Consider the following 11,686-nt stretch of genomic DNA (forward strand, 5'->3'; position numbering starts at 1 on the left):
TTATATCGAAATCCTCTGACATTCTTCTTTACAAATCCTCGTTTTGTACTTCTAATTAGTGACCGTTGTTTTGTTTTGATCTCTCCCCTGCGTTTCCGTGTGTGTGACTTCTAACCTAACTTGCCGACTAATAAGACCATGAACCAACAACCTTGTTGGTCTTGGAACAACGTTCCTAGATTTTAGGGTCAGGTTACATTTACATTTAGCAGATGCTTTTATGCAGAGACTGGCATTGCATTCAACGTAAACAATATTTTCAGTTCATGCTTTCCCTGGGATTTGAACCCATGACCTGGGTGTTTACAGCCTTAGTAAGAAGTGCGCTCATAGTGGTTTAGTATAAAAGCATAAACTAAATGACAAGTTAGTCAAGTTTTACTAGTATGGTTTTCTGATGTTGAAACACTTCTTGAGGGTCTAAAATGAAAGTGTAATACTGATATTGTTAAATCTGTCTGTAAAACTTCCACCTGATTTTATGAAGGACAAACGTCCATTAACGTCTCAGTTAACATGTGATGACCAACACATTCCCATTTTCTTGTGCTGCAGGGTCGTCCTCCGCGGAGAGAAGATGACTGAGGCTGTGAATCCTGAATCAGTGGAGGTGTTTAATTTTAAAGAGGAATTTGGCCTCGCTGAGCAGGAGGTACATATAATCTAATGAGATTCTAAACTACTGTTCAAAAGTTTGGGGTTAGTAAGATCATTTTAATGTGTTTACAAGAAGTCTCTTCTGCTCACCAAGGATGGACTTATATAATCAAAAATTCAGTAAAAACAGTAAAATATTATTTCAATTTAAAATACCTGTTTCTATTTAAATATATCTTTAAAATTGAATTTATCCCTGTGATCAAAGCTGAATTTTCAGCATCATTACTCCAGAAATCATTCTGCTATGCTGATTTGCTGCTCAAGAAACATTTATGATTATCAGTATTGAAAACCGTTGTGCTGATTAATATATTTAGAATATAGAAACATCCAGCATTTCATTGAAATAGAAATATTTTGTAACATTATAAATGTCTTTAAAGCGAGCTTTGATTAATTTTATTTCATAAAAACAGAATTTTACTAACCCCAAACTTTTGAACGGTTGTGTCGTAAGTAACAAAAACAGAAGTCACTGAGCTCTGATGCTCACTAGAAGAAAAAAAGAAATGAAAATTGACAAATGACACGATTAAGGGAGAACAGGGCAAGTTGTCACATAGGTTATATCTCAGTTATGCTTTTTTTCCTCTTGCAGTAATTTTGTGTATTGATTTCAAACACCTAGTTTAATCTCTGTTGGCCATTTAATATTGTGCTTTTTCATAAATCACTAAAAGTTGTTAAATGCAGACATATGCTGTATGTGTATAATATGTCTTTAATTAGTACTGTTTTTCAAACAGGTATCATTCACACATCAGTGTCAAACATGCACCACTATAGTTTAAGCATGTTAAATCAACTACCTTTTCTCCTGGATTAACAATGTGCAATACTTTTATTGTTGTTCAGACTTAAAAGTTTACTATACATAAACCTGACAAAATAAACTAACCTTGAGAAATATTCATTAAGAGTAAGCTGTGACAACTTGCCCCGGTCAGTAAAGCAAACTCTAACAGCTGTGTGTCTGTTCTGCAGGCTCTGGCAGTGAGTGATCATTTCCCGCTCTGCATCACTGTAAACCAAGCGCAGACGAGAGGATAACAACCGTCTCCATTTACACTTTTACTGCTCGCCTGCTTCATTAGTCCTACAGATGAGAATGAGAAACAGCTTACATGAAAACAAATGAGTTCTAACAGAAAGCGAGTGTTCAGTGCTTTACTTTTTTGCTGTGTTTTTGTAGAGAAGAGCAGAAATGTTTGATTGAATGATAACGACAAGCTTCCAGTGCATGTTAATTATGAACCAGCGGTCTGCAGTGTTGGTTTACTGGTTGCTGTGAGACAGTAGAGTTAGTTTGCAAGCCTGTTAACACTTTAACCCGTCTACATTTCTCCATTAATTAACTCCATTCATCACAACACCTGTATTAGTGCTTTATATTGACATTTGCATGTTCTAAAACAGCCTTCAACAATAAATGTTCTATCAGATGATTTCAAATCATAGGGATTTTTATTAATGCATTGATAATGTATGCATACTTATATGATTTATTTCATTAAAATAAAAGATTTACTTGAGAGTATTAGATTTAAGTAGAGTTAAGGTGAATACTGTCTGTTCAAGCTCAATGAGGTGAGAAAAACATTCATTGGTGTTTCATCCTAGTTGATCAGTAGCTGCGGGAATATTAAAAATGCCATTCCTGGCATAGAAAGTGCTCCTTACGATCCCAGATCTCCCGTAGGCTGGCGTCTTACTGTCAATCTCATAATCACCTGAGGAAACAAAGTTAGTTTAGTGCTCGACATTTAGCCATTACTGTTATGCTCAGTGTTGGGGAAAGTTACTTTTAAAAGTAATGCATTACAATATTGCGTTACTCCATAAAAAAGTAACTCATTACATTACTTAGTTACTTTTTATGGAAAGTAATGCGTTACGTTACTTTTTAAATCTGGACAGGGCTTGCTTGTTTGTTTTTAAAATAAAAAAGTTATATTTTTGGCAAATATAAAAGCCTTTTCACACCAAAAGTGAAATGAATAAGCCTCAGGCTGAAGGGAAAGTAAATTTACGTGACTATGTCTGTACAGTAGAATGCAGAAGAAGAAATTTCAACACACTTCAGCAATAAAAAAAAGACACAAATGTTTGTCTAGAGTAATTTGTGATTATTAGTACGGTTGAACTGGATCATCGAAGGTCAGAAGCAAAGACATTGGTTAATAGAATGGGATTAAATACATAAAGCATATTTGTGTTGTTTAACATTTAATTATTGCAGGTTTGCGTCATATTCTGAGTTGCATTATTTTTATTCATTTTGAGGAATACTGAATCTGTGTTTTTTTTTTTTTGTGAGTGAGATGAATTAATGCATATTCATATTTATTTTAGAACTACAGTAACATCTGATTTCTCTCAGCAATGGGACAGGAGAGCTGTCAATCAATAAAAAAATTTAAAAAAGTAACTTGCATTACTTATTTGAAAAAGTAACTCAGATATTCTCTTGTAAATTAAAAAGTAATGCGTTACTTTACTAGTTACTTGAAAAAAGTAATCTGATTACGTAACTCACGTTACTTGTAATACGTTACCCCCAACACTGGTTATAACTAATGATTATTATGATTGCAGGTCAAACTGACCATAAACTGGTTTTAATAGAACTCATCAATATCACACTATGAAAAATAATAAATAGTCACCACCATTTCAAATAGCAAACAGATCAAAACAGTATTATATGTGACCCAGGACAACAAAACCAGTCTTAAGTGTCAATTTTTTGAAATTGAGATTTATGCATCATCGAGCTGTCAATCAATAAATTGAAAAAAAAAAAAAAGTAACTTGCATTACTTATTTGAACTTATTACTTATTACTTACTTATTTGAAAAAGTAACTCCGATATTCTCTTGTAAATTACAAAGTAATGCGTTACTTTACTAGTTACTTGTAAAAAAAGTAATCTGATTACGTAACTCGCGTTACTTGTAATGCCTTACCCCCAACACTGGTTATGCTAATATTTTACTACTTAATACTGCATGCAACCATTTTGTCAATACTAATAATATTTGTCTTTATATAGGCCTACACTACCATTCAAAAGTTTGGGGTTAGTAAGCACACAACAGTCATAAATTCTACTTTGCTCACCTAGTCTCCATCCATAATCCCAGGACGACAGAATTGGATAATCAAACTTTTCCTCAGGGCCTTTCTGCGCCCGTTTCTTCAAATACAAACTCCGTCCTTTGCCTTCGTTGGATAAGCCCTGATAAAGAGCCGCTGTAGTCCGCGGGCTCACGGCTCTCATGAGCGGGGCTTCACTCAGTGACCGGCGCACCGGCTGCTTCTCCCGCGTCTGGACCACAGGAGGCAGCGTGACTTTACCGACAGACGGAGGGTTAAAAAGCCCGATGGATTTGGACCTGCGAGACGCGAAGGTGGTCGGGTATTCTTTGCTGTATTTCATCTTCCACGCCAGCCGCGTGTAGGCCTCCTTCAGGATCAGCTCGCGGTAGAAGTTCTGGTCTTGAGTGGTCAGCAGGTTCCTCATGTTTGATGTGTCCGCGTCTCTTATTACCGATTAGTTTGAGGCAACAGAAACCTATCAGGTGCGGAGCTGACCAATCAGAGAGCAGATCACTCACCAGGTGGAGAGAAGAGAGGCCAAACACACACCATATAATGACAGAATAACAAAAGAAACCCAGTGCCGAACGCCGCATCTAAAGGAATCAGTTTCAGTACAGAAAAGAGTCAAATACAGAAGACAAGAAAAACGATAGGTACTGGGGGGTCTCAAAAAGTAAAAATAATACAAACTTAAACTTAAAATATTAAAACAAAACAGACCGGCAAGAGCCCATGCATTTAAATTCTAGTTTATGTAACTTTGAGCTTTTTATTGTTAGGTTTTTTTTTGTAGCCATAGGCCTAAAGCAAGGGTGTAGGATTGATTTTGGCATTGGGGACATAACGGCAGACAACATACACTTAATTGTTTGATCGAAAGTATTGCTAGGGCTGGATATTGGTACATGTCATGTCAGCGTCTCTACTTTAATTATATGCCCGTTGAAAATCTTAAGTGATGTCCGACTGTGAAAATTCTCTCCTTAAATATGAAGAGGTCAAACAACAGATTAATGAGTTAATCCAAATTTCACAAAAAGCGTATGGACATAATTATAAATCCGACATTGAAGTGAGTTGCTGTTTTTGTCACTCTTCTGAGGAAGATTCAGTTCACTTGTTTGCCAACACCCACACAGAGACATTTTGGTCAGGTTTTTTAATGTTCATCCAGTCTCATTTTGTAAGTGACTTTTCTTTCTGTTTTAAAGATGTTTGGATTGTTTGACTAACAAGAGACTAAACAAAACATCTTTATAGTAAAATATGACTTAGTTTGTTACTGCTAGCAAAATGTAGCTAATGCAAGTCCCGATCTGAATCAAATTATTTGACACGGTCAGTAGCTACTGCCTCGCTAGTTTTTTTTTTACATTAACTGAAAAAATATGATGTATGACGAGCTGCAGCACAAAATACGTGTTAAAAACATTGTGCATTATGGTCGAGTTTGTAGCTTAATTGACTATATTTGAAATAGTTTGAGCATTGCAGTTCAGTTGCTGAAGTTCAAGAGGAAATCATTTGAAAGCCAGTCATCTCATACCATTGAAGTGAATGTTCAATATCAGTATATATTGTAATAAATATTTGAGAAAATGTTCTGATTGTATTGGTACGGAGCCCCTAAAGTACGGAGCCCCTAAAGGGACAAAGTGGTGGGAAAAAATTTTGGGGTGGGAGGAAATTTTTTTTTGCGTTCCCTCTCGAAACTTTGCGTTCCCTCGCAAAACTTTTGCGTTCTCTTGCAAAAGATATTTGCGTTTTGCGAGGGAACGCAAATATCTTTGCGAGAGAACGCAAAAAATCTGACAAATATTTTTTCCTCCCACCCCAAATTTTTTCACTCAATCTGATTTTTTCCCACCACCATGTCCCTTTAGGGGCTCCGTATATTGGTCTATAGTGATAGTCAATGTAAAAAGAAGCAGATGAACACAAAGTTAAAGAAAGTTGATCATTAATTGAACTGTGCATGTAAGTTTTAATGTATATATTAAATGTATCCTTGAAAGCACGCCGTTTTCTAGCATATTTCTTCAACTTATCTGGTAATATTTATAGTATGACCTATTTCTGCTTAAAAAAAAAAAAAATCTTCAACCAGTCTAGACCGATTTAAGATGGTCTTCTGACATTAGCAGACGAAAATTGCCCAAAACCTTCCTAAAACCAGCAAAACAGCTTAGGCTGGTTTCAGTGTTATTTTTGTACTATTTATATACTATAATAGTACTAATATTTTGAATTACATACTTTCTATATTTCCAGTTTTCATTTCATTTTCATTGTAGTAATCTTTATGCTTTTGTAATTTTTATTCCTTTTAAAAATTTGTATACATTTTTAATTTTAGTTCAGAAAATTAGAATTGTTGCCTTGACAGCAAAAGTTTAAAATTATTTAATATTTATTCCAGTTGCGAAAATGATTTTTAATAGTTTTAGTTAACAATATAAACACTGGCTATTTTTTTTCCATCAGGGAATACATGTATGAAACTTGAGTATGACTAAACGATGATAATTATTTATATAAATATTATAAATCATTTAGTCTGAAGTTACTAACCCTTTAAGCAGGTGTTGTAATACTCAGGTCTGTCCTGAAGGAGGCAGCAGAACATTTCTGAACATTAGACAATCAGCCAGTGAGTTAGTCAAAGTTAATAATCCTAAATTACACAAGCCAACTCAATCACATTGACTTCCTCCCACCTAAACAAAGCAAAGGAAATCATGAATAATGCACATGACCTTTGGAACTACAAATATACATGTTTATCTGTTATTTAGGGTCGTTTCTATGGTAACAATGGAACATTCACTAACATTAACAAAACGTTGTTACTGGAATTCTAAACTGAACAGAGTCACTGAGTTAAAGGAACAGTTCACTCAAACAGACTTTTGATCATTTACTCCACCTCGCAGAAAATGTTCAAGAATTTTCTGAAAGTTTCACTGTTGATAAATAATGAGACACTATCTTTAATCTTGAATTCTTGATTCCAGTCAGTTTTAATAAGCAAATGTACATCAAATCTATTCATGTTTCTCACAATAAGGCACCAATGGCTAAATACAAAATACAATTAAATGTCCCCTCTTGCCCTTAAAACTCTTACAAAATACTCCACCACTGGAGTATCAAAACTAGTAGAATTAATACGAACGAGAAAGACCTGCATAAATCTATTACTGTGACTTTTGTATGTTAGCGTCTTCAAAAAGCCAGAAAATCAGATTAAATGTGAAAAAACAGAATCTTTTGCTTTTGAGGGCTTTGCAAGTCTAAAATTTTGACATGATAATTTTTGTAAACTATTCAATATGTAGCATTGAAACCTGTTGAAATGAATACAGAAGTGCTTGATTTGAAGTGATGGATAATGCTTTGATTTATGAAGGAATGAACGTCACAGTTCAGTTCATGCAGCGAGAATCAAACAGACATAGAAAGGTTATAATATGAGCATTAAAAGAGACAGTATGTTAGAAAGAGTCAATATCAGTAGTAAAGAGATGTTCAGGTGTGAAACCCTGATCAGTTTGTTCATACACCGTCTTTTTAACTTCTCAACACTCATCTTTAAACTTGCAATGCTGAACTAAATCCACAAATAGAAGTAATGTACAATTCATGCATCATAACAACATGCCGTCATAATGTGTCACATTCCAGTCAAAAACCTGATCAAGTGCAAAGCTGAAGAACAACAGAATGAAGAAGGACTTCTAGTTGTTTTTGTACAGTGTGTTTCTCTCTGTCAGGAGGTGTTTCTGATTAACCGCAAGGAATTATGGGACGGTGACTTGGAAGGGGGAGCCTGGGATGTGTTCATCTCCCCATTTCACAGCCAGAATGTAGTTGCCCCTCTCCTTTAAGACGTAGCTGACGTTGTACTGCATGTTTCCCATGTGTTTGACCAGGATCTCCTCGCAGGGCGTCAGAGGACCGTGAACGCCGACCAGCAGCATGTTCTTCCCTGGAAACAAACACAAATACATGTGAGATGTATGTGAGACAACAAATGGTAAAACACAATTATGCCTGTATAAAATGTAGTTTAGGCAATATTGCCATGATAAAGAGTTATGATTGTATATTCTGTGTATATAAAATGCAAAAACAATATTGCCATTGTATTGGGGTTTAAAAAATAATTAGAATGCTAAAATAAATGTTATATAAAATGTATTAAATTAATAGTAAAGTAAATAACATGTTTTTAAATATATAAATATAAATAATATAAAACAAAAATATAATAAACAATCAACATGTTTAATATACATTTACATATTATATTTCATTGTAATAATAATAATATAATAATGTAAATAAATGTTTTATATACACATATATATTTTAATATTAAAATACATATTTTTTTCTATTATTATTATCATTTATTATTATTAATAATAATAAAGTATATTATTTAATAAAATGATCTACCCATGTATTCTCCAAAATGTTCATAATCTGTAGGGCATTTAATAAAATGAAATATTTAATAATAATAATAATAATAATAATAACAACAATATATAATAGTGAATACATATTTTATAATTTAATTTTTATAATTTAATATTAAAAATATAAATTTTAATAAAATGATCTATCCATCTATTGTAATTTAATAAAATGACCCATATATATATATATATACACACACACAAGGGGTGTAGCCATCATTTCAGAAGTGACAGAAATGTAATGTGTATATATATATAAATATAACCTACCAGTCAAAAGTTTTTGAACAGTAAGGTTTTTAATGTTTTTAAAGAAGTCTCTTATGTTCACCAAGCTTGCATTTATTTGATCCAAAGTACAGCAAAAGTGTGAAGTGTGTACTATTTAAAATAACAGTTTTCTATGTGAATATATTTTAAAATGTAATTTATTTCTGTGATCAAAGCTGAATTTTCAGCATCATTACTCCAGTCTTCAGTGTCACATGATCTTCAGAAATCATTCTAATATGCTGATTTGCTGCTCAAGAAACCTTTTTTAATAATTATTATCAATAATCAAAACAGTTGAGTAAATTTTTTCAGGATTCTTTGATGAAAAGAAAGATCCAACGATCAGCATTTATCTTAAATGAAAAGCTTTTGTACCATTATACACGCTACCATTCAAAAACTTAGAGTCAGTGTAAAATTTTTTTTTTATTGGAAAAGAAATTATAGAAATTAATACTTTTATTTAGCAAGGATGCTTTAAATTGATCAAAAGTGATGATAAAGACATTTATAACGTTACAAAAGATTTCTATTTCAAATAAATGCTGTTCTTCTGAACTTTCTATTCATCAAAGAAACCTGAAAAAAATTCTACACTGTTTTCAACATAATATATATACACTGAACAAAATTATACACGCAACACTTTTGTTTTTACCCCCATTTTCATGAGCTGAACTCAAAGATCTAAGACTTTTTCTATGTACACAAAAGGCCTATTTCTCTCAAATATTGTTCACAAATCTGTCTAAATCTGTGTTAGTGAGCACTTCTACTTTGCCGAGATAATCCATCCAGTAATGATGCTGAAAATTTAGCTTTGAAATCACAGGAATAAATTAAATTTTAACATATATTTAAATAGAAAACAGTTATTTTAAATAGTAAAAATATTTACAAATTTTACTGTTTTGCTGTACTTTGGATCAAATAAATTGGTGAACAGAAGAGACTTCTTTAAAAACATAAAAAATCTTACTGTTCAAAAACTTTTGACTGGTAGTGTATAGGCAACTTAAATTTTTCTCTTATTTCTAGCTTTTAATTGGCTAAGAAATCAAATACACTGCTGGACAATAACCAATAATAATGATTTGTTTATGTTTCTGTGTTTCTGTTTTTCTGTGAAAAGTAAACTTTTCATACAACAATAGACGCTTTTGTCCATATTAGGGATTTCCTGGTACGACTTTCTGCGCGAGAGCGCCCTCCGGCTTCGAGTATGTTCATCTTGCCTTATTTTGGGTCCGAATAAAACATCAGATCATGCACAGACTATCCTGTCTCTTTGAATTTAAATCTATATTTATTTACACCGGTTCTTGAAAACCTCTATGCAAACACACTTGCCTGAAAAAGTGCAGGGGACAAATTTACGTGATATTAAATGTGGGGGGATACGTCCCCCGCGTGATCTACGCCCCTGCACACACACTCAAACACTTCAATATACAGAAGACAGTATATAAAGTGCATTTTATTGCATTTTGTTGAATGCATATGCATTTGTTCCCTGTAATAAACTTTTATCTGGCTCATGCTCAATTTGTGTCCAGTAATAACCCGAGATCTCACCTGCTTTACTGCAGTCCACAGAGAAAGACGCTTTCTGGCCCACGAAGGCCTTGCTGAGACCCGGACCTCGACTGAGAACCTTGCTGGCGTCAGAAGCGGCTCTGGGAGACGCGCTGTAGGAGTTGCTGCTTGCCCTGCTCACCGACTCCACCATCAGAGTGGACATCTCGCTGGCGTTAGTCACGTTCACCAGCCGCGGCCCTGAACACCAGACAGTCATCACCACACACCATCATACACAACCCAATCATTTCAGCTCCGATCAGTCCGGCTCGGCTCACCTGTGACTTTGGCTTTAAACGGGCTTCCGCTGATGTGGTTGGGGCCGCCGTATTTGATAGTGATGATGTAGTTTCCAGGGGCCATTGGTGTGTAGTGCACTTTAAAGCCTTCGGGACACTCCTGACACTCCATCTTGACCTTCGACGGGCCCTCGATGGTGACGGCCATAGATCCCGGCCCCGCTTTGGTGTTATTGATGGTAAACTCGGCCTGGTTACCTGTCAGATGAGGCGAGAGAGTCAGTATGATGAGAGTGTGAGAATGGAGGATGGTGTATTTGCACGCATGATAAACTGGTTCATGACAACTACAATTTTATCGCTTCTGTTTCCTGTCAACCCTCAAAGGTGGCATCACAATGGCTGTTGAGAATAGCATACTTTCTTTCTTTAGCATGCAGTGTGCGCAGTAGATTTTATGCATGGAAACCAAAACAACCTACTGCATTTACCAAATTGCATAGTGAGCCAAACAGCACACTGTGTGAAGCATCCCAGCATGCAATGTGCTTGACCTGACCTCCAATTTCCAGTATGACAAATACATCCCAAGTGATAAAAACATTTTATTAATTTATTTTCTTGCAATAAACCAACCAAAAATAAAAAATAAAAAATTCTAAGTTCAATCAAGTATTGAGTTGACAATTTTAGACAACAGCAAAACAACATTTCTGAGATTATAACTGAAGGCATTTGTTGAATTAAACAAGCAACATAATGTGATTAAATATATTATTAATTTATATTAGTTATATAGAAATAGTAATTTAGTTATAATAAACGTGAGGTCAATATAATATAAATAAACAATATAATATACATTTATTATTAATTTTGATTTTTAATGATATATAAATATATATAGTAAGTTATTTCGTTATTTAATAATAATAATAAATGAATTAAACAGGAGGACAAATGTATAAATATTAATTTATATTATTTAATGATATATAAATATATAAACATTAATTTAGTTATTTAACAATATAATGAATGAATTAAACTGCCAAATTTATAAATAAATGTATATTATTTAATGATATATAAATATATAAAAAGTAATTAATTTAGATCATATAATATATAATTAAATAATCATGGTCAAATTTATAAATATAAATGTACCATTCATTTCTAATATTTAATTATAAAATGTATTTAAACAATTTATTTAGTCAATATAATATTATATTGATATATATATATATATAACAATATAATTAATTAAACATGCAACATAATGAGGTCATGTGACAGGAAGTAAGTGCGCAAGACTGTCCCAGATCTTAAAAACGCCAGAGCGC

General features: G+C 33.6%; 2 protein-coding genes across 6 annotated transcripts in view; both read right to left on the reverse strand.

Annotated features, from left to right (window-relative positions):
- Positions 1 to 2,122: 2,122 nt before the first annotated feature.
- LOC107747780 (uncharacterized) lies at positions 2,123 to 4,309 on the reverse strand. The gene is made up of 2 exons (XM_016562373.1): positions 3,782 to 4,309; positions 2,123 to 2,390 (listed from the first exon to the last, which is right to left on the reverse strand). The coding sequence occupies exons 1-2, from the start codon at positions 4,182 to 4,184 to the stop codon at positions 2,272 to 2,274; spliced, it is 522 nt and encodes a 173-aa protein (XP_016417859.1). The 5' UTR covers positions 4,185 to 4,309; the 3' UTR covers positions 2,123 to 2,271.
- A 2,455-nt stretch (positions 4,310 to 6,764) lies between these two features.
- The window catches only part of LOC107747421 (filamin B a), a 103,172-nt gene continuing 98,250 nt past the window's right edge, over positions 6,765 to 11,686 (reverse strand). For all 5 annotated transcript variants that reach the window (XM_016561919.1, XM_016561928.1, XM_016561909.1 and 2 more), the window contains 3 exons: positions 10,377 to 10,595; positions 10,096 to 10,296; positions 6,765 to 7,751 (listed from right to left, as the gene is read on the reverse strand). In XM_016561919.1, the coding sequence (XP_016417405.1) occupies positions 7,564 to 7,751; positions 10,096 to 10,296; positions 10,377 to 10,595 (608 nt within the window). In that variant the 3' untranslated portion in view covers positions 6,765 to 7,563. The remainder of the gene's footprint in view (positions 7,752 to 10,095; positions 10,297 to 10,376; positions 10,596 to 11,686) is intronic.

Source organism: Sinocyclocheilus rhinocerous, unplaced genomic scaffold (assembly GCF_001515625.1).
Source record: "Sinocyclocheilus rhinocerous isolate Xijiao unplaced genomic scaffold, SAMN03320098_v1.1 scaffold671, whole genome shotgun sequence".
NCBI lineage: Eukaryota > Metazoa > Chordata > Actinopteri > Cypriniformes > Cyprinidae > Sinocyclocheilus > Sinocyclocheilus rhinocerous.